The 24,246-nt window shown below is 40.7% G+C and overlaps 1 protein-coding gene across 1 annotated transcript in view; it reads left to right on the forward strand.

The window, feature by feature from the left end:
* The window catches only part of LOC125464190 (thrombospondin type-1 domain-containing protein 7A-like), a 561,444-nt gene that overhangs the window by 410,857 nt on the left and 126,341 nt on the right, over nt 1-24,246 (forward strand). The window contains exons 8-10 of the mRNA XM_059654908.1: nt 2,359-2,540; nt 11,883-12,038; nt 14,544-14,747. Coding sequence (XP_059510891.1) covers nt 2,359-2,540; nt 11,883-12,038; nt 14,544-14,747 — 542 coding nt within the window. The remainder of the gene's footprint in view (nt 1-2,358; nt 2,541-11,882; nt 12,039-14,543; nt 14,748-24,246) is intronic.

Raw genomic sequence — 24,246 nt, forward strand, 5'->3', positions numbered from 1 at the left:
CATCTCATGAACAGATTTTTAAAGCAGGTTTAGTTTCTGATCATTGAATTGCAGCCCTATAAGATCCATGCTTTCACAAGATCAGTACTAATGGCTAGGAGACAGAAAGAACTGCTGATGTTGGAAGCTAGACTCAAAAAATGTCGAGTTGAAAAAGCACAGCAGGTCAGATAGCATCCAAGGAGCAGGAATGTCAACGCTTCAGGTTGAAACCCTTCAGCAGGACTCCTTGTTACTTTGCATTTGTATAGGTATTAGCTCTGTTTCTCCCTTTCTAATTTTCCTGTGCTGTATTCCACCCCTGGCCTTGGCTGATAATTTTATATTCAATAGACCAGAAACACTCCCTACTTGTACACTCGCTTACTCTCCTACCTGCCCACCACCTAAACAATAATCTCACTAACTTTGAAGGCTTAACTACCATACCCTATCTGTTTCCTTTCGAGATCATTTATTTCCTACACCTACATTTTAAACAGCAGTGTAACTAAAGTGTGTGCTAGAACAGCTTGAAGAATTAATAACACCCTCCACCTTCAGCATTCCAGTTTATAAGATTCCTAAGTCAGCTGAAAAATAAGTCCTCACGCACCATCATTAGCAAGAAAGCATCCTCTATCCAAATTACCACAAAGTATTTTGGTGTATGTCCAATAGCAGCACAAACAACTGATGGTCATTACTTATCAGTTTGAAATATATTGTTCATGGTTGCCTCAAAAAATTTTTTTCCCAGCTTCGGAATGGAATTTCTGACTGTGATGTCTATAAAAACATAGATCTGAAATATGGCCCAGATGCCTCATTAATTTTTTAAGCAAAGATCATCTAAAGTCATACTTAAAAGCTTTCTGTCTCTTTATACGCATTAACTCTAGGAGTATAGAATATCTTTGAAGTTTTCGGGAAACGTAGAATCTTTAAACATAAATCAAAATGTTTCTTTATAATCTTGTGCCAAAGTATTTCAGTAAGGATATGCAGCTCTGAGCATCAATCTCAATGTTATCTGCCTAAATGAAATGTAAGCTTCATTTTTTTACCCAAAATTTGATGCAGAAATCTTCAAACGGGTTTAGAGCTGTCTATTTTATGAAACAGAATGTTGCCAGCAAATTAAGGAAAGTTTTCATAATGTTTGCTGGAAGGATCATTTTTGTTTTCTCTGGCTGGTACAAATATTAGCAGCAATAAATAGCTGCTAGAATGAGGAATGTAGAGCAGACCAAATGATTTGCCTGCAATGTTTTCTTTTCAAAATAGAATTATCTTCATTGTTGCAATGCAGAGTCCCGGGACCTGAATATTTCTCTTCGTCCCTGTATTATCCTCAATGCCTAGTTTTGTTCTTTGTGGAGCAGGGATACAGCTGTGCATGTATGCGTTTTGACTGAGAATATTTTGAAATAATTTAAATGCATTTTCCTTTAATCATTCAGTTTAATCCCAGTCCGCAACTTAAACTTTAGCTTTTCTGCTGATGTCATTGCTTGCTACCTCAGTTAAATTCGCAGAATTCTACTGATGGAATTTCTAAATATGTGACATGGGTATAGAATATTATGGTTTGCTGATGGCAATGCGACAGAAGGATGTTAGATGCTCGTTGCTTTAAAAAATAATGAGGCAACTGAGCCATATTTCACATCTATATTTCCATAGACATCTCTGTCAGCATTTCAATATTCAACCCGGAAAAATATCTTACGTGGCAACTATGAACAGTACATTTCAAACAGATAAACAGTGACTGTCACCTCTCTCTGCTACTATTGAACATACACAAAAACAGTCATTGGTAATTTGAATGGGCACCACTTTCAGTGGCACATCTTCTGTGAGAGCCTGAGCTCAAAATGCAGATCAACAGACCATCATTTGTGAGTTCTGACACAGGGTCACCGGACCCGAAATGTTAACTTTTTTTTCCTTCCCAGATGCTGCCAGACCTGCTGAGCTTTTCCAGCAGCTTTGTTTTTGTTCCTGATTTACAGCATATGCAGTTCTTTTGGTTTTTATCAATTGTGAAACATTGGTTTTAACAAATCGAGCCAGTCAATTGCATTCGTGACTTCCATTTTCTCTGAAATCGCCTAGCAAGCTATTCCATTGTGAAAGCAAAAGAACGTACAACAAGAATAAGATTATAGTAGTTGGCAATTTTAAAAAAATGTCATGTTTGGGATTTGGGTTTCTATTGTAAGATTAGCAATTATTGCCCATCCCTAAATGCCCTCAGGATGACACTGATGAGCTTTCTTGAAATGCTGCTGTGGCATGTGAAATTTCAAAGTTGTTCATTTCAAAATGAACTGGTTTAGATATGCTCATGTGTTCATAAACTGCTTGTTGCAGGTATTCATGGAGGACAACAGAGTGGAGTGAATGTCGTGTTGATGTGCTACTCAGCCAGCAAGATAGAAGACGTGGAAATCAAACATCCCTCTGTGGAGGGGGAATTCAAACGCGGGAATTCTACTGTGTGCAGGCTAATGAAAACCTCTTATCTCATCAGAACAAACATAAGGAAAAGGAAGGTACTAGACCATGTTTGATTTGTAATGTGACCCCCCGTGATTATGACCGACAGGCTAAATTTAAATGTCAGTTTGATTTGCTCTGATATCCCATTGCAGCTGAGCCTTTCTCGATAAAATATTTACATTTTTAACAATGATATTAATTATGTCAAATACCTTGACCACCGTACATTGTACCGTCAAGTTTGTGGATGACTCAGCATTAAACTGAAATTTGGTGCAACTGTATGAGCAGGTAAGGCTTTATTGTATTAAAGGATGATGCATGCAGTTAATTTTCATTCTTTCTCTCCCTGATTGTTTTAAAAATCAAATTACGGATGTAGAAGAAACAATAAGTCATGCAGCCATGCAGTAATGTTGTCAGTGGCTAGAGTCATAGAGACATAGAGTTAGGGTCAGACAGCATGGAAACAGATCCTTCAGCCCCAACTTGTCCATGCTGACCAAGCTTCCTAAACTGAACTAGTCCCATTTGTCATGTTTGATCTATATACCTCGAAATCTTTCCTATCCATGGACCCTGCCTTCAAGTTCAGTTAACGTAATGTGACAGTGACAGCCCTTGACACCAAGGCTACATTTAACCATGTGACATCAAGGATCCCTCGCAAAACTGGAGTCAGTGGGTATCAGAGGCAAATTCTCCACTGGTTGGAGACGTATTGGCACATAGGAAGACAGTTGTGGTTGTTGAAGGTCGGTCATCTCAGCTCTAGGACATCTCCACAAGACATCCTCAAGCTAGTATCCAAGGTCCAACCATCTCCAGCTTCTTCATCAATGATCTTCCCTTCATCATAATGTCAAAAGTAGGGATGTTTACTGATGATTGCACAATGTTCAGCACCTTTCGCAACTCCTCAGATACCGATCCAGTCTATGTTCAATTCAACAAGATCTGGACAATATCCAGGCTTAGGCTGACAAGTGGCAAGTAACATTCATGCCACACAAATGCCAGGTGATGACCATTGCCTGTAAGAGACAATCTAACCACCGCTCCTTGACACTTAATGGTGTTACCACCTCTGAATCTCCCATTATCACATCCTGGAGTTATCTTTCACCAGAAACTCAACTGGACTCACCACATAAACACGATTACAAAATCAAGTCAGAAGCTAGAAATATTGTCGTACATAACTCAACTACTGACTCCCAAAAGCCTGTCCACCATCTACAAGGCACAAGTCAGGAGTGTGATGGAATACTCCACACTTGCCTGGATAGTGTGGCCCAAAAGCACATGATCCAGGAGAAAGCAGCTTGCTTGATTGGTACTACATCCACAAGCATTCATTCCCTCTAACACTGATGCTCGGTAGCAGCATTGTGTGCTATCTACAAGATGGGCTGCAGAAATTCAACAAAATTCCTCAGACAGCACCTTCCAAATCAACAATAACTTCCATTTAGAATGACGAAGGCATCAGATACATGGGAACACCACCACCTTCATGTTCCCCTCTAAGCCACTCACAATCCTGACTTGGAAAAATATCATCATTCCTTCATTGTGGCTGGGACAAAATCTTGGAATTCCCTCCCTATTGGCATTGCAGGTCAACCCATAGTGGGTGGACTGCATCGATTCAAAGAGGAAGCTCACCACCACCTTCTCAAGGGCAATTAGGAACAGATAATGCTTACTGGCCAGCGACACCCGCAAAAATGAATTTTAAAAATGAGAGATAACAAAGTGTGAAGTTGGATGAACACAGCAGGCCAAGCAGCATCTCAGGAGCCCAAAAGCTGATGTTTCGGGTCTAGACCCTTCATCAGAGAGCTCTCTGATGAAGGATCTAGGCCCAAAACGCCAGCTTTTGTGCTCCTGAGATGCTGCTTGGCCTGCTGTGTTCATCCAACTTCACACTTTGTTATCTAGTTAGATCCACAATAGGTTCTGGTGTTCTGTCCCCTTGATAACAAAGATTATTGGCTGTGCCATGACCCCAGCTTATGTTATTAATAGAAAATAAGGCTCCCAGATTGAAACCTGGCTCGATAGCTTTTTTGTTTGCTTCAAAAATGTGATCTTTAGCTGAAATATAGACACACATTGGCACAGGCTTTGGTTTTAACAATAAACAAGTTTGTTAGATAAAAGAAATGTAGATAACATAGAATGAACCAAAGTATCTACATGTAGTGGATACTTAAAGAGATTGAAATGCATGGTAAAAGAATAATCACGTTAATATCAAAAACACTCCTTCACAGAGCCCAGAAATGTTCCTTCACAGTATTCCCATGAAATAATCTCCTCTCCATTGTGTCTGTAAACTCAATTTACATGTGACTTCAATGCCCACGTTGAAGAACCTGATAGTCTTCTCCTGGAGCTTTCATTTAACACAGCTTAAAAGCTATAAAAAACCGAAAGATCTGCAGATGCTGTAAATCAGGAACAAAAACAAAGTTGCAGGAAAAGCTCAGCAGGTCTGGCAACATCTGTGAAGGAAAAACAGAGTTAACGTTTCAGGTCCGATGACTCTTCCTCAGAATATGCTTAAACTCTGTCAGTTTCAATGATCCATTCAAGCGCTTCTGGTTTGAAACTAGGAGAAACTGCATTACACATCCAGCTTCAGCTAAGACCCCTGGCAGAACTGCTCAAAAATGGCACAAAAATTGGAAGGTTTCTCTCCAAACTACAGTTATTTGTCCTAAACTACCAAAAAAAGGTCCAGAATCTTCCATCAGAAAGGCTAAAACACTACATAGTATACTTTGTTAGCTTGTGAACTCTTTCAATATATATTAAAAAATATTCAGTTCTTGGAGATCTTCTGTCTCAAATACTAATATTCATAGACACTAGTATGAGCTGAGCTATAGTCCAGGGAAAAGCTTATTCAAATGTTATCCAACAAAATTTAACTTGTGCAAAGGTAAGAATTTGAATGTTTAGACTGATCATGTGAATTCATTTATGTGAAAAAAGAAAAAATTCTAAGGATTTTATTCCCTGAGAGGGCATTTCTTTTCCCTTTGTCACTCCTCTGAAGAAATGGGCCACTTCAAATTCTACTGATGACAGGCATTGTCGAGTCTGTGACTGATACACATTGCAAACGGAATTATACTGTGCAAATGAAACCAAGCAAAACATTTACATCAACATATAATTTCTGTTATTTTATGAAATATGCCAACTTTTTTCGTAAGTGAGTAGAAGATTTTGTTAAAATTGAAACAAAGGCTTTATTTGCTATTTTTCATACAGTATAATTTCAGGGTCATTGCATTTAATTTTTCAGTTGATCGAGTAGGGTAGAGTGCAATAAACTTGTTTCATAGTGAAAAATTTCTCTTGTTTCCAAATTCCAGATTGTTCAAAGCAATTGCTGCCTAAATGAGGCTTTGTATAAAAAGGATTCACCACTGAGGAATTCACAAAGTATTTGTTGTCTGTTATTTCAGAAAGTGTATCTCAGAACCAGGGGCAACTTAATGTTGCATTCTTTCAATCAATCACTTTTGAAGTAAGAAGTATATAATTACAGGAAATTTGTTTTGTTGGAATTCATTTAAACAATTAAAGAGCCAATCATGACAGGTTGTTCTGACACTGTTTCCAAACAAGTGTGTTATTCAGGAGGTTGTGTAATTCTGTTCTTGTGCAATCTGAACAGCAACAAGAGTATTTTGTAATCCTAACAGATATGGTTAGAGATATTTTCAGCAGTGATTTTTTATAAGTCTGAAAAACATGTAATTGACAAGTATTCTAAGCTCGAATGACAGTCTGTCTTAAACATTAAGATTAGAACTGGGCATAACTGGACAGGCAGAGATAACAAAGTGTGGGACTGGATGAACACAGCAGGCCAAGCAGCATCTCAGGAGCACAAAAGCTAACGTTTCGGGCCTACACCCTTCATCAGACAATTTGTCCCCTGAGATGCTGCTTGGCCTGCTGTGTTCATCCAGCCCCACACTTTGTTATCTTGGATTCTCCAGCATCTGCAGTTCCCATTATAACTGGAGAGGCAGTCTGCATATGCAGTGCTGCATGGTTTGTGCTGCAGCTATAGATATAAACTTGTTGATTTTGAAATATTACATTTCATATGTTTTGTTTACATGTCATTTACAGGTCACTTCTTCATAAAATGGATTTGACCATATGTAGTAGTGTAACGTGAATGACAGTGAATTGGTGAGATAGTAAGAACTACAGATGCTGGAGTCAGAGATAACGAAGTGAGGAGCTGGACGAACACAGCCGGCCAGGCAGCATCAGAGGAGCAGGAATGTTGACGCTATGGGTCGAGGCCCTTCAGAAAGGTCCTAGCCCGAAATGTCTACTTTTCTGCTGCGCTGATGCCGCCTGGCCTGCTGTGTTCCTGACGGTGAATTGGCATCCATTTTACATCTCTGCTGTTTATTTTTGTCGAAGTTAGACCCATTTTAACTCCATTCCTCAAAATCAAAATCTACCTGTGTTTTAAATATAGTTTATTCATTATTTTTGAACAGTTATAGAACATAGAACATAGAACAGTACAGCACAGAACAGTTATATGATTGACAAAGTGACACAATGTGCATTGTTCTCCCAATTTCCCAGTTTACATTTGGACTCTTCACTTTCCCTTTCAGTTCATCCTTGCATCCTTCATCCACGTTCACATCCCTGTCACACGTTCTCATATTTTCCATGTTTCCAGTTCACAGCATTATTTTTCCCAGATTCCCCCACTGCTTCCCTTTCAATCCTTTCATTCAAATTAACATTCTTCACTAGTTCTCCATTCTTATGTCTTCATTGCATTAATATAATCTCCCAATTCTTTGATCTCTGACTCCAAGGTTAATGAAGTAATCTTCTTCATTTCTATTCCATCCTGCAGTTCATAGAGGTATTCTGTTCTGATTCTTTGCTTATCTAAGCAGATTCCTATAAAAAAAAGATTGCAGTCTTATAAAATGGTAAGTGACATCTCACTCAACCTACTTTGCTGATGTGCACCAATTCCCTGAGGAAATGGTGATGTTTGCACAACTGCAGCACTTACACAGCAAGTTTAAACTTCTGGTTGCCAGTTTTACCCTGCCTGGGCTACTCCATACTTTTTACAACGGGAGATTCAGATATTAGATTAGATTCCCTACAGTGTGGAAACAGGCCCTTTGGCCCAACAAGTCCACACCGCTCTTTGAAGCATCCCATCCAGACCTATCCCCATATAACCCACATACCCCTGAACACTATGGGCAATTTAGCATGGTCAATCCACCTAACCTGCACATCTTTGGACTGTGGGAGGAAACCGGAGCACCCGGAGGAAACCCACGCAGACACAGGGAGAATGTGCAAACTCCACACACACAGAAGCCCGAGGCTGGAATCGAACCCAGGACTCTGGCGCTGTGAGGCTGCAGTGCCAACCACTGAGCCACCGTGCCACCGCCCCCCCCCCACCCTGTTCATTTCCTGGATTGCTGCAAGCATATCTGGGTACCAGGAAGAATACATTGGCCTTAGAGAGGGTACAACATAGGTTTACAAGAATGATACCTGGACTTTCAGGGATTAAGAGGAGAGAATATAGAAATATAGAATTTAGAAGGTTAACAGGTGACTGGATCAAAGTCTTCCAGAACACGGTGGTTTAGTGGTTAGCACTACTGCCTCACAGCACCAGAGGCCTGGGTTTGATTTCACCCTCAGGTGACTATGTGGAATTTGCACATTCTCTCCATGTCTGTGTGGGTTTCCTCTAGGTGCTCCTATTTTCTCCCACAGTCCAAAGATGTGCATGGTAGGTGGATTAGGCATGCTAAATTGCCCATAGTGTCCTGGGATGTTTAGTTTAGGTGAGTTAGACATGGAGAAATGCAGGAGTAGGGTAATGGGTCTGGGTGGGATGCTCTTTGGAGGGATGGTGTGGACTTGTTGGGCCAAATGGCCTGTTTCCACACTGTAGAGATTCTATGATAATGACAGCATAGATAAATATCAACTATTTTCACTCATTGGGGATTCCGGAACTCTGTACATAGTCTAAAAAAAAGGATAAGACCATTCAAGAGATATGTTTGGATGCATTTTTTACACGCAAAAGGTAGTAGAAGTTTGGAATTCTGGTCCACAGATGGCAGTTGACATTCAATTGGTTGTTTACGCTAAATCAGAGATATATGTTTTTGGTTAAGCAGAGGTATTGAGGGATATGGGCCAAAGGCAGGTATATGGAGTTAAGCCACAATTCAGCCATGATCTTATTAATTGGCGGAACAGATTTGAAGGGGTAAATGGCCTATTCTTTTTCCTAGTTTCTGTGGAAACTTGGTCAGTTGAGACCTGCATTTGCCCTGTTTTTACATGAATTTACCTCGAAAAAACTTTCATCGCAGGTATAAAGCTTGCTCAGGACTGTCACTCTGTACAACGCAGTTTGAGCATCAAAATATCCCAGGACGAACATCAACTAACCGTCTCCAGAATGTTCAACCCCACATTGCCTGGGGGTGAAGGATGAATGTGAACACTAATAGGGGATGTAGGAGTGGAGTGAATGCTGTATCTGAGGGTGAGAAGAGAGTAAATATTATTGAGTGCTGAAAGAGAGGGGTCTGCGGCTATCAGTGGATTGAGGTTGTCCTGTTTCAAGGTTTGGTAGGGCCATCTAAAAGCCAGTTTGCCAATGAGCTGAAAAGAAAATTTGTGGATAGACAACATGTGTGGCACTATAAGGACTATTATTAGTTGAGATAAATTGTCAGAGCAGTTAGAATAATATTGACGTGAAGACAATAGGCCACAAGAAATAGGTACAGAAATAGACCGTTCAGCCCCTCGGGCCTGCTCTCCCATTCAACAAATCATGCCTGATCTGTTATTCCTCACATCCACTTCCTGCCCTCGACTCCCTGAGTGATCAAGAATCTACTTTGAAATATTCTAGCCTTTGCACTTTCTCCATCTTCCTTGTGACATGATAATATGGCCTGGGCTTTCACTTCAATGGCGAGACAGATCCAAGGCTGTTTCAACCTCACCCTCAGGGAAAAGTGTCCTGAATGTTCCAGAAAATTTAAGAACTCTGAGCCCAGCCAAAATGGCATCTGAACTTCGAATCTGGAAGTCCTGCCCACGCGTATAAGGATGCTTTTCATTACAAAAGGTATCTGCTCAAGGTTGCAAAGATTAGGTGTATATGATGGATAGAATATCATGGTCAATGTTTTATGATTTTCTTTCTGCAGAAAACCAACGAGCTGAATTAGGGCTTCTCAATTTTATTCTTCATGATCTTCACAGTGCCTGTTTTAACAAGACTGGTATCAATTTTGTCTGACACATATGCCCCTTGTCAAATAAGATTTTAGCGTGAATGTTTGTGAGAAATGCGTCCCTTTTCTCTTAAACAGAGGCAATCTTATGTCTGATGTATCAATTCCAAGCATCTCCTGCCTTTTCATGACTGGACCCTGCAACAATGGTCAAAATGTTCACCTTTCAATCTTTACATCCTGCACAGTCCCTATCCCTTTGAATCACAGAATTCCTGCTATGTGAAAGCAGGCTATTCAGCCTATCAAGTCCATACCAACCCTATAAAGAACATCCTACCCAGATTCAAGCTCCTACTATGTCCCTGTAACCCTTCAATTCCCATGGCTAATCCACCTGTTTGGTCAGTTGGGAGAAACCAGAGCACATGGGGGAAACCCACGCGAATGTGGCATGAATGTGTAAACTGCACACAGACAGTTGTGCATGAGTGGAATTTAACCTGGGACCATGATAATGTGAGGCAGCAATGCTAGCAACTAGCCACCGTACCAATATATGTGAATGCCACTGCAGGCTTAGGACGTTATGCAGTTTAGGAACCTCCATGTAAATGCAGTCTCAGTGACATAGACCCAGCCTGGAGATACCACCCAACCTCCGAGGGAGAAGGCATCAAAATCCTCATCTGCATGGTTTATGTTGCTCCACCTGAAATTCTTTTACCCCTGAGCTAAAGGAATATTTCAACCTTCATGTCCGATGAGTGCCACTGCGCAACTGAGCAAGATAATTAGTCCCTGTTCAGTTGAAGCATAACAGATACACAGCAGGGTCACAAAAATGGCCAGAGAGCTCACATTATTGCCATGGTCTCAAATATAGTTGTTATCTACTTCATTGTATTATATGTGGTCGAAAACAAAGATCGAGTGTCACTTTAGTTGACTTTCAAACAAAGTTTAAAATGAACACCTTGCCATAAAAACTGCAAGTGCATGGTTGAAGATTGTGATCTGAGAGGGATGGGTGTAATATTTGATATTGACAGCTTCTGTGCTGGTTTTCCACCATGATTTGTACCCTGAGTCGTTTTCAGTGAGATAGCTTGAGGACCAATTGGCTGCCAGCTGGGAGGGTGAGCACACCATCGAAGCCAATTGTTGTAAACTAAGGGCCTATTACTGCTCCGTTCATGCAACAAAACAGGGGTTCCATGTCAGAGGAGTTGCTTTCCAATTACCAGCATATAGAACCAAATCAGTGAAGTTGGTTCTGTAGGAGATTTACCCAGATGCTTGCAAAACTATTTCAAGAAGTGTTTGTGTGATGATCCTCCCATTGAATCTGGATAAACAACTGAGCCCTTGATGATGACATACCATCCAAGGCAAAGAAAATGGTACAAAAATATTCTAAAGCTATTAATGAAACATAATGGCACAGACATTAAAAACTGAAAGGAGCTTGTCTCCAGTCATTCAAAGTGGGAACAACTGCACACAATTAAACTGTGTCTTCTTTTGAACCCAAACACTGCAACAATGAGGCAGAGTTGAAACAGAGGTGGAAAGGAAGGAAATCTTACACTCTGATTTCCACTATCTTGTGGAATATCTTGTCCCATGTGCCCAAAGATCTGCAGGTTGAGAACGGCCCATTCAGTCGGAATAGGATTCACATCAGAATTTTGTGAAGCTGAGCAGACATCTTCCTTTTATTGAGGGATAGCAGACAATGTTTTCCTCACCTCTGTCAGGACTGTTGGACAGGCTGAAATGATGGGCTCATTGGTGGGGGAGTTAGGGTTGTAAGGGGGAAAGGTGAATGCAAAGTGTCTCAATAATTACTGCCACCCCCTTGGAAAGTGGGTTCAACACTTGGAACTAGCTCCTATTTCAATTTGCTGACTCCCTGATTAAATTTAAGGTTTCAACTCACCATTCTAAGTATACATTCTGTCTGAATGTTGATAGCCTTTTATTTTGACAATTGCAAGACACTAAAGGAAGCATAGTTGAATAAGAGTTTATACTTTGTGTGTTATATTTAATATGTAAAGCAATACTTTTTTTCTCCCTTTAAACTACTAGTTGAAAAGCCTGTTGTCGACAAGCTGTGTAATGGACCCACACCAAACACCACACAGTTGTGTCAGATTGCATGCCCCATTGAGTGTGAAGTATCATCCTGGTCTGCTTGGGGTCCATGTACCTATGAAAGCTGTGACAATCCACAAGGAAAGAAAGGTAAGAAACCAAAGCAAAATCAGGAAAAGAACTTTGAGGAGCTTGCACAATTTGACATAGGAAGTGGGGAAGTATTGGAGGCCCTGTTGGGCTTAAAAACAGGCGGATCACTTGACCTGGATGAATTGCATTCCAGGCTGATGTGGAAGGCGAGGCAGGAAATTGCAGGGGCTCTGATACAAATTTTAAATTCATCTCTGGACACAGGAGAAGTGGCAAATGTGATTCTATGTTTTAAAAGGGTTCTAGAGATGGACCAGGAAATTACAGACTGATGAGTCTCACATCAGTGGTAAGGGAACTATTGGAGAAAATTCTGAAGGACAGAATTAATACCTACTTGGAAAAGTATGGGTTCATTAGGGATGGTTAGCATGGCTTTGTCAGAGGGTGGTCATGTTGAACAAATTTGTTCGAATTTTTTGAAAATGTGATCAAGTGTGAGGATGAGGGAAGATCAGTTCATGTGGTATATATGGATTTCAGCAAAGCTTTTGACAAGATCCCACATATGAGACTGATTGAGATGGTTAAAGCACATGCAGGAAACTTGGCAATACAGATCAGAAACTGGCTTAGCAATAGGACGCAAAGGGTAATGGTAGAAGGTTGTTTGAGTGACTGGAGGCTGGTGTCCAACAGTAGACCACAAGGTGCAATACTAATTGATAACATAAATATATAATTTTGATTATATAAATAATATAAATATATAGATGAAAATGTGTGAGGAATGTTAGGCAACTTTGCAGACGACACCAAGATTGGTAGAGTGGTGCATGGCAGAAAAGACGGTAGTAGGTTACAGGAAGATATACATAGGTTGATTAAATGGGCAGACCAATGGCAGATGATGTTTAACCCTGATAAGTGGGAAGTGATGCATTGTTGAAGAAAAAACAAGATGAGGGACTGTTTAACAAATGGCAGGACACTGGTAGCTTAGAAACAGAGGGATTTTGGGGTAATTATTCACAGATCCCTGAAGTTGGCAGAGCTCATGAATAGAGTAGCTAAGAAGGCATATAGGACACTTGCTTTCATTAGTCATGGCGCCCTGTATAAGTGCAAGGGGGTAATGCTGGAGTTGTACAGTACATTGGTTAGGACATAGCTGGAGTACCTCTGCAATTCTGGTCACCTCACTACAAGAAGGATGTGTTAACACTGGAGGGGGTTCAGAGGAGGATCACCTGGGTGTTATAACACAGTGTGAAGTTGGAGGAACACAGCAGACCAGGCAGCATCAGAGGAGCGGGATCATGTTTCGGGTCAGAACCATTTTCTGGGATGGAGAAATTGAGCTATAAGGAGAGACTGGATAGATTTGGATTGTTTTCTCTAGAGAAGAGAAGACTGAGGGGGAACATGATTGAGAAAAATCAGATTACGAGGGTATGGACAGAATGAATAAAGAACAGCTATTCCTCTTGGTTGAGGGATTAAACACGAGAGGGCAAAGTTTTACGGTAAGGGGCAGGAGATTCAGAGGCGATTTGGGGAGAAAACGTTTTAGCCCAGTAGGTGGTGGGAATCTGGATTTCATTGCCTGGGAAGGTAATGGAGGCTGGAAACCTCAGAACATTTAAAAAATATTCAGATGAGTGCTTCAAATATCATAAAATTTAAGGATATGCGACACATGCAAGAAATAGAGATTAGCGTGTCTTTCGTGGTAGTTATTGTTGATGAGTTGAAGGGGCTGCATGACTGTATGAATCTATCATTACAAGGGCTGTAACCAATGAAATAATTATTACTTATTTGAATATAAATTAATTGTTAGAGAGCATAACCTTGGAAATAGAAAATGTCTGAACAACTGAAGAAGAACTGAGTAGGAAGTAAAATTAAAACAGAAGCTATAAAACACATGCACTGAATGTTTTCCCTTTTTCTCACTTTTTTCCTCATCAGTGCAGTAAGCATAATCAAATCATAAATATGCCTTGATTGAATGAGTTTAAAATTTCACAACAGCTAGTGCACAGAACAACCTCATTGTATTTTTCAAACTTCATACTAAATAGACTTTCTTATAGTTGTAAAAGCAGATTCTAACAAAAAAGTGCAAATTCTTTTCAAAGAACTGTGACATTTTAATAAGATTTAATGAATGCAATGATGAAATATGTAGGAGCTGCAAATCCTCCAGGCTTCATTTAATTCTACGAGAGCAGAAGTTATAAGGTCAAGTTATAAAAACAAGTCTGATGAAGGGTCTAGGCCCGAAACATCAGCTTTTGTGCTCCTGAGATGCTGCTTGGCCTGCTGTGTTCATCCAGCCTCACATTTTATTATCTTGGAAGTCTCCAGCATCTGCAGTTCCCATTATCTCTGTTTTTATAATTCCTTGGCTGAAATGATCCACACTTACTACAAATTATTTTGAAGATTTCACCTATATACTGACAGTGAAAAAGTAGTAAGCTGAGTCCGCTTTCTATGATTGACTGTTTAATTTGTGAACAGATCAATTAAAAACAAATTGTTTCCTTCCTAAAGGATTTAAACTGCGGAAACGACAAATTGCAAATGAGCCTACTGGTGGTGCAGGGAATTGTCCACACTTAATTGAAGCTATTCCCTGTGATGACCCATCTTGTTACTCTTGGGAGGTTGTGAAACTGGGAGAATGTTCACCCGACAATGATAGTGAATGTGGGCCAGGCATCCAAACCCCAGAAGTTCAATGTGTTAACAGCAATCGTAAGTTACTATTAAAATATTTATTATTAATAGGCATCTGAAGGCAGTGTTTTCACTTGTATCTATAAACAAACATTTTTCATATGTTGTGAATAATACGTAGTGAACTGACTCATTTTTTTTTTCCAGCACTAAAAGGGGAAATTGTCAGGATGATTTAAATCAGTGAATGAAGTCTCCTTTAATTTCAGTTTGTCTTCTGATAGAACATTTCTCTTCAGATTCCTATTTAACATCTATAATGCATTTGTACCTGTGTGATGAGATATCTGTTACTAATGCTTACTGCCATTACCCGACTTCCCTGTCTGTTTATTTGCAAACTGTCGGCCATAGGTTACTTGACAGGAGACATATGAAGTACAGGTTAGAACAAAGAACAGTACAGCACAAGAACAGGTCTTTCAACCCGTCCAGCCTTCATTGACACATGACACTTTTCTTAACTAAAAACATTTTGCCTCTACAAGGCCTATATCCCTCTATTCCCTGCCTATTCAGAGATCTGTTAAGAGGCCTCTTAAAAGTTGCTAAATTATCTACTTCTACCATCTCCTCTGGCAGAATATTCAAGGCACTTACCACCCACTGTGTAAAATATTCACCTCTCTCATCTCTTTAAACTTGTCCCCTTTTTCCTTAAAACTATATTCCCTTGTAATTGACATTTTTACCCTGGGAAAAAAGACTGACTATCCATTCTATTCAAAACAGACTCTGACTGTCTATTCTATCCAATTGGTGCAAGCATTTCACTTCTGCCACTTGATTTCACATACTTGATAAAAGGTCTTACGCATACTGTGCAGGTAAACCTTGGGTAGCATCAAATCAAAGCCTCACAGAAGTCATCAAATAAAACAGTTTATAATTCTATACCAAATAGCAGTTATCTGACCATCTTATGTGGAATAGATATAGAATGATTGGTGTAAAATGTTGAAAGATGTCACACGGTGCATTTTAGGTTATCCTTTGAAAATGGGATTGAAGCCTTTGTCTAGTTATGAAATAGAAGGGTCCACCCGGGATATAGGAGTTGCTGCAGCGATATGCACGTTTGAATACATGTTTCACAGTGCCTTATCAAAAGCCTACAGCTATGGTGGTGTCGGTAAGAGCTCCAACTCTTTCTGTCAGTTGGCTGGTGTGAAATCTCTCTTCTTTGATCACTTGCATTTAGCATGGGAAGGATTTGCACATTGACAATCAACTCATTTGGCTGCACTACAAATGTATCCACTTGGGCAGCAGTACAAAATACTGGCTCAAAGTTAGAACACAAAATTTTAAAAGGGTCAAAAATTGAGCTTATGTATTTGATCTTTGGATTTCCGATTTTAGCATTCAAACCAGCATTGACAAAACTACTAGTATATTCAACACTTTCTCACTAATTATGTACAATAAGTGTAGTACAATGAATTCTTGTAAAATTAAAGTCAGTTGACATAGAGGTAAAATCTCTAGTGAGCGGAGTGATTATTGCGCTGAGGGAGTTGATAATGGTTGCTGGAGGCCAGACATTGAAGTATTACAATAGCAGTGCGGTGTCCTTAACCCAACAGTCTTCAGATGCTTCACCAATAAATTATCGCCACCATAGATTCAGAACTGGGGCTATTCGCTAATAATTGCACTGTGTTCAGTTTCATTTGCACTTTCTCAGGTAATTGTGCAGTCCATGTTTGCATTCGGTAAGATCTTGATGTCAATCAGATGTGGGCTGATAAATGTAATCTAAAGCTCACCCTTCTATACCAGAGAATGACAAACTTCAAAAAAAGACTGGAAAACTTTCGCATTCAGTCGCGTTATCTTCCCATGTCATGTATATGAATCCAGTGCCATCACCATTGACAAGTGACGCAGTGGGATTAGCCACATAAATTTCCAAAAGCCATTTGATAAGGTATTGTAGATAAAGCTATTTAAAAAGTGCCCACAGCATTGAGGGTAGTATACTAGCATGAAAAGCGAACTGGCTAATTAACAGAATGATGTTGAGATACTGGCGTTGGATTGGGGTGGACCAAGTCAGAAGTCACACGACATCAGGTTTATTTGAAATCACAAGCTTTCAGAGCACGACTCCTTCATCAGGTGAAGGACGTCTCACATCACTTGACAAAGGAGCAGCATACTTAAAGCTTGTGATTTCAAATAAACTTGTTAGACTATAACCTGGAGTCATGTGAGTTCTGACTTTAGCTAATAGAAGTCAGAGAGTTGGGATAAATGGGGGGCATTTTCAGGATAGCCACCTGTCAGTAATGGAGTGCCTCAGGGATTAGAGCTGGAACCTCAGTTACTTGAATTGTATTAACTCAATGCTTAATAATTCAGACGAGGGAAGTGACTGTACCATAACCAAGTTTGTGGATGGCACAAAAAGGCAAATGGTGATGATGACAAAAAGAGTCTGCAGAGGAATATGGTCAAGTTAAATGAATAGGTAAAAACTTGAAAGATAGACTATAATATGGGAAATTGTGAGGTTGCACACTTCAGCAGGAAAAACAGAGGATCTGGATATTATTTCGATGCAGCAACTTGCGGCTCCTCCTGCATAAATTACAAAAGGTAGTGTACAAGTTCAGCAGGTAATAGCAAAGGCAAATGGAATGTTGACCTTTATTTCAAAAGAAATGGAGTATAAGAATAGGGAAGCCTTGCTAGAACTATACAAGTCGCTAATTAGACAAAACCTTTGAAGTTTAAACTCATTGAAGCTTAGGATAATGAGATGCAATCTTTTTAAAACATGTATAACAATCAAGATGCTTAACAGAATAGGTGCTGAGAGGTTGCTTCCCTTTGTAGAAAGTTTAGGATGAGAGCGCATAATCTCAGAGTAAGGGGTCACCCACTTTAGACACAGAGGAGAAGGAATTTCTTCTCTCAGAGAACAATGAATCTGTGGAATTCTTTACCACAGATGGTTGTAGAGACTCAGTTTTTAAATATATTCTTCGCTAATAAGGGAATCGAGTGTTATGGGAATAAGGCAGGAAAGTGAGTTGAGGGTTATCCGCCATGAGCTCATTGATTGGCAGAGGAGACTCAATGGGTTAAATAGCCTACTTCTGCACATACATCATATGGCCTTATGTTGTGGCTAGTAGAGCATGACAGATGCTGGATATCCTCTGACAAGTGACTTCTCTTCCTGATTCCCTAAAATCTCTTCAAAATCCACAAAGAAAATCTTGCATTTTGTATGGCACCATTTACAGCCTTACCATATTCGCAGCAAACTAAGTACTTTTGAAATTAGTAACTGTTGCAAGCATGGGTCGGAATGTAATTGATTAATGTCCTGTTGCCAAGATGGATAGAGCTGCAACACCATTCGAGAAGCTTGTCAGCATCCTGGTCAAAACTGTGTTTGATCAACATCATATCCTTTAGGCTAAATTAATACTCTCCATTACTGGCCTAGTAAGGATACGGTGTATTAACAATAGGTACACTTCGGCTTCTTCAGCAGCACTTCCAAAGCACACAGACTGTGTCACCCAAAACAGCATGATGCAGGTATAAGGGAATCTGATCACCTCTATCTTCCTGTCTTAAGCCACACACTATCTTGACTTAGACATATAACACTGTTCCTCCATTGTCACTGTGTAAAAATCCTGGATACCTTTCTTTGTCAGTACTGTAGTATGATTTCCCAAACAGACTGCAACTGTTCAACAAGAAACCCACCACTTACTGTGGGCATTGAGAGTTGGGCAATCCATGTTGGCTTTGCTAGCAAAACCTACAAATACATTTTTTAAGCTTGTGCACTGAGTAATCCAGTCAAGCTGGGAATGTTTCACCCATGGTGTTCCATGTTAGTAAATAAACCATTATGCTTATGTAATGCATGCAATAAACCCTATATACCTATTGAGCAGAACAAGCTACCTTTGTTCAAGATGTCAACCTATGGAAATCAAGGTTTGTGTCAAGTTTTGACAATTTGAGAATGACCATAATGTGATGTAATATGGAAAGTAGATGGAGCATGGAAGATAAATTCAGAACTGATTGCTCCTTTGCCTCTCACTGGCGTAGGTCCAGATTCAGTGGTTTCCATCTCAGCTTTGAGGTACAAGGTTGCAGGTTCAAAACCCAATCTGAAGCCATAAGCAAACAATATAGACCAGCAATTCAGTGTAGAACTGAGTGGTGCACTGTTGAAGAAGCCACTCTTGGAGGTGCCACTCTTCAGAGGAGATGATAAAACATTTGCTTTTGCACATTTGCTTACAGTGCAGAAGCTTTTTAGCTCATATTTTAGGTTACAGTTCTTAAGATAGGCATTCGAGAGAGCATGTCTGAAGCAGAATGCAATTTAATTTGGCCTCTCACCATCAATTTTCAATGTTGGCTCCAGCAGGAATTAAGTGTCAACATGGTCAGAAGGCGCATCTCACTATTTTACACTGGAATCTCTCCCCCTCACCCACAGAGTGTTCAGTCTTCCTCCCTAACTCCTGATATCTTCCCCTCCTCCCTCAGATTGACAATATTCTCCTCCCTCCCTCACAGTGACAGTGTTCTCCTCCCTCCCTCACAGTGACAGTGTTCTGCTCACTCCCTCAGTCCAATATTGTTCTCCACCCTCACCTCATACAGTGTTCTTCTCCCTTGCTTTTAACACCCATGAAAATGCTCACCTCTTGCCTGCCACTCTCTAACAATCTGTATTTTTCTTGACAACATCCATAAAGACCTGTGCTACAGTATTAGTCGTGTCTCTATTCAAGTTTTTCACTCCAATGTCAACACTAGCGTGTACTCAACGGTGGAAAATTGCCAGGACGAATCCAGTTCAGCCAATTATTGTCCCATTTGTTTATTCTCAGCAAATGTGGAAAGGCAGCATTGACTGTGTGGAATTTACAGAGCAAAATCTGCTCACTGAAACACTGGTTCCAGCAAGATCACTCAATCTCTGATCTCATTAGCCTTGATCCGAATATGGGTAAAATAACTGAATTACGCAGGTGAGGTGATAATGACTGCCTTTGAATATGTGACATTGCAGTTGATGATCAGAGAGAAATGTTCTACTGCTGGGAGTCATACTTAGCTCAAAGGAAGATGGTTGTGGCATATCAATTATATCAACTGCAGGACTTCACTGTAGGAGTTTTTCAGGGTATTGTTTGAAACAAGATATTTTCAACTGTTTCATCAGTAGCTTTTCCTACTTTTATAAAGTCAGATGTGTAATTGTTCACCAATGATTACAGAATGCTCAATTTCACTTCCGCCGCTTCGAAATTAGAACTGTTCGTGTCTGCATGTAACAAAATGTAGATGACCCTCAGGTTCAGCCACATAAATGACAAGTAACATGTTATGTTGCACAAGTGCCAGGTAAGAGCTTCGTCACGAAGAGAGTAACCTAAACATCTCATCTTGATATTCAGAAACATTACCATTGCTGTATCTTCCACCAACCACATCCTGGAGATTACCATTGACCAGAAATCGAAGTGGATCAGCTTCTTAAATATTATGCCGCCAATGTGCAGCACAGTAACTCAGTGGTTAGCACTGCCACCTTACAGTGCCAGGGACCCGGGTTCGATTCAAGCCTCGGGTGACTGTCTGTGTGGAGTTTGCACATTTTCCCCATGTCTGCATGGGTTTCCTCTGGGTGCTCCGGTTTCCTCCCACAGTCCAAAGATATGCAGGCCAGGTGGATTGGCAATGCTAAATTGCCTATAGTGTTCGAGGATGTATAGGTTAGGTGCATTAGCCATGGGAAATGCAAGACTGCGGGGATAAGGATGGATCTAGATGGGATGCTCTTTGGAGGACTTATTGAGCCAAATGATCTGTTTCCACATTGTAGGGATTCTAAGGAAGAGTGGTTTAAAGGGTTGATATTCTGCAGAGAATAACTCAGCTTCTTCAACGTCTACATAGCTCAAGTAAAAATGTATTGGAGCATTAAGGGTGGCACAGTGGCTCAAAGGTTAACACTGCTGTCTCACAGCGCCAGGGACCCAGGTTCGGTTCCACCCTTGGGCCACTGTTTGTGTGGAGTTTGCACATTCTCCCTGTGTTTGTGTGGGTTTTCTCTGGGTGCTCTGCTTTCCTCCCACAGTCCAAAGATGGCCAGGCTAGGTGGATTGGCCATGCTAAGTCGCCCATTGTGTTCAGGGATGTGTAGATCAGGTGGGTTATAGGGGAATGGGTCTGGGTGGGATGCTCTGAGGGTCAGTGTGGACTTGCTGGACTGAAGGGCTTGTTTCCGCACTGTAGGGATACTATGATTCCAGCTCAGTTGAATGAGAATAACTTGATCACTGAAGAAATTCAGCACCTTACAGCAATTTGAGGGGTGAAATATATGTTAAAATCTATTTGCAATAAGCTGGCGATAGAGACAGTTTATAGAAAACAAGTTTATAACCATTTGAAGTCAGAACAGAAGTAGGCCATCGAACCCGATCCGTATTCAGGTAAACCATAGTTGGCCTGACCATGGCCTTAATTCTGTTTTCCTAGCTGCCCTTGTTCCCCATGATTCCTTGGTCTTCTGGCAGATCAAAAATGTTTCTGACCCAACCTCAAGTATATGCAATGAGTACATATAATTTCAGTCAAATCGCTTCTTGTTTTTCTCATCAAATGAGTACGCTCAATGTTTCATCATTGTTCATTCCAGAAATTAACTGAGTCTCCGAATTGCCTGCTATGTGAGTACACTTTGTCATAAAGGCAGACATTCCATTTGCCTTCCTAATCACTTTTCGTCCCTGCAAGCTAACTTCCTCTGCTTTGTTTAAGAGGACACCCAACCAATCTGTTCCACAACATTCAGTAGTTTGCCTCCATTAAATCAACACTTTACTTTTCTACATTGCTTGCCAAAGTGGGTAGCTTTAGATCTCCCACATTATATTCCACCTTGCAAGCACTTTTCCCCCATTCACTTAACCTACATATTCATTCACAGACATTTAGTGTGTCCACAACTGCATTTTCACCAATCCTTTTATCATTAATACATTTGTCCACGATATAATCTGTGCCTTCTTCCAAGTCATTAATGTGGCTTTAAAAAGTTAAGGCCAGACATCAGTTTCAGTGGTACCCCATACTTACAGATTAAAAAGCGAAAAATGATCCGTTTGCCTTGACTCTTGATTGTTAGTTACCTGATATTTTTGTCTGTGCTCATATATTAGCCCAAATACTATGAGTTTGACTTTGTATATTAACATTTCACAAGACACCTAACTGAATGCCTTTAGGAAAAGGCTGTTTTAATCAGAACAGTCACTAAAATACAGGATATTTCCGGACAGATGGGGATCTCACCCACTGGCCTGAGAACCAGGAGGAAGCTCTGTCAGTTTAATGAGGAAGGCCCGACAAAATCAAGTGCCCTTCAGGTACGTAATTGGCTTCAATTGGGCCTTCCTAAAGATTAAGGTCTCCACTGCTGGCCAATTAGGGGAAGGCAACTGCTCATTGCCACCAGTGGGCATGGTGGCTCCTAGCAGTACTACAACACTGAACTTACAGCCAGGATTACAGAGTAGCTGTTATCTGGGTAAATTAAGGTAGTGGGGAGATGTTGAGAGAGGAGAGGCAGGAGAAGGCATCAGCAGGCTATATCTCAATGGCCAGCTCTCTGTAACTGTGGGATCCTGTATTGTGCACACGGAATGCCTAGTAATGAGGAGCCCTTCCCTGAATGGCCACTGGCAAGCCCAACAGGTTTTTCTGGCAACAGACCTGGACAGCCTCCATTTCTGATGAAGGGTCTAGGCCCGAAACGTCAGCTTTTGTGCTCCTGAGATGCTGCTGGGCCTGCTGTGTTCATCCAGCCTCACGTTTTATTATCCCAGCCTCCATTTAATCTGTGAGCTGCCACCAAATTGCAGTAGGATAGTGGGTAATGGCTGTCAATTGGTTTATGAGTGAGCCAAAGTCACATCTTACTGACGGCAGCTGGAAATACCGCGGCAGGCCCCTTCCTGCCTTTTGACTGAACAGGGGCAGGTTTTCCTGCCACCAGGATGTGGGGTCCCTCCCATGATTAAAATGAGCCTGGCTGTCATTGTCCCTGCCATGACGAGCTGCCTAAAATAACTCGGCAGTAAGTGTGGATTGCATATACGTTTAGAGGGAAATAAAACTGCAGGCAATTTTGTCGTTGAAGCAGAAAAAACGCACATAAAGATACAATTTATGGTTAGCCAACAGTGTTGCCTAGATACCTTTAACAGGATAAACATCAACTGTTGTTTTATATGTGTGTGTGCTGGGTGGGGGGAGCTGCTCAGCTCAGTTGGATTGCTCCTACAAGGCTGCTACCATAGTAGGAGAAGGAGCTATTCATCAATGACAAACGGTAGTGAAACTCCAGCAAAGATGGGACTAATACATAAATTGAACTCTTCACGATTTTGCTCCTTGGTTTTAAAGCTCCAATATGCAATAACAGACCAATATAATTGTTTTACGGCAAATGCACAAAGATTTCAATTGAAATGTAAACAGTACGCCTGCAGTTGTTTCATCAAAATGAATGACTGTGGAGGTGGAATTGAAGACAGTGTATTCAATGTCACTGCTTCACATTGAGACTACTTATACAAAGTGTCACTTCGATTAGTTCCACTGCTTTAAGAGCAAAATGAGTAAATGTTGTCATGCAGTAACAATTTGGCTTGCTTATTCGTGGACTACAATGAGAACGGAAATGTAAGGGGAGTACAGCCAAAGATGAAGTCATATTCTAGGGAATTATAAGTTAAAATTTGTTTTGTTTTTAACAATCCCTTCCCTGCAGTAAATGCATAAAATTAAATGTAATTTGCCTTTCCCATAAAGCCCACATTTCCATACGCAGCAGAGTCACTCAGCTGAAATGTGCCAAGTAGCTTCAGGGAGAATAACCAAATGAGCAATATTTTGCATCTTTGACATCAACAGAGACAAAACCAAGTTTTAGCACTGTTAAATAATGGTACACTTTTACAATTCTTATATTTGTGTTCAAAACCCTCCACGGGCAAAATTTAATGCAAAGAGCAAAGAAAGAACAAAGAAAATTACTGCACAGGAACAGGCCCTTCAGCCCTCCAAGCCTGCGCCGATCCAGATCCTCTATCTAAACCTGTCGCCTATTTTCTAAGATCTGTATCCCCTCTACTCCCTACCCCTTCATGTATCTGTCTAGATGCATCTTAAATGACGCCATCGTGCCTGCCTCTGCCACCTCTGCTTACAACGCATTCCAGGCACCCACCACCCTCTGCGTAAAGAACTTTCCACCCATATCTCCCTTAAACTTTTCCCCTCTCACCTTGAAATCGTGACCGGTAGTAATTGAGTCCCCTGGTCTGGGAAAAAAAGCTTTTTGCATCCACCCTGTCTATACCTCTCATAATTTTGTCGATCTAAATCAGGTCCCCCTCACCATCCATCTTTCTAACGTAAATAATCCTACTCTACTCAACCTCTCTTCATAGCCAGC

Source organism: Stegostoma tigrinum, chromosome 2 (assembly GCF_030684315.1).
Source record: "Stegostoma tigrinum isolate sSteTig4 chromosome 2, sSteTig4.hap1, whole genome shotgun sequence".
NCBI lineage: Eukaryota > Metazoa > Chordata > Chondrichthyes > Orectolobiformes > Stegostomatidae > Stegostoma > Stegostoma tigrinum.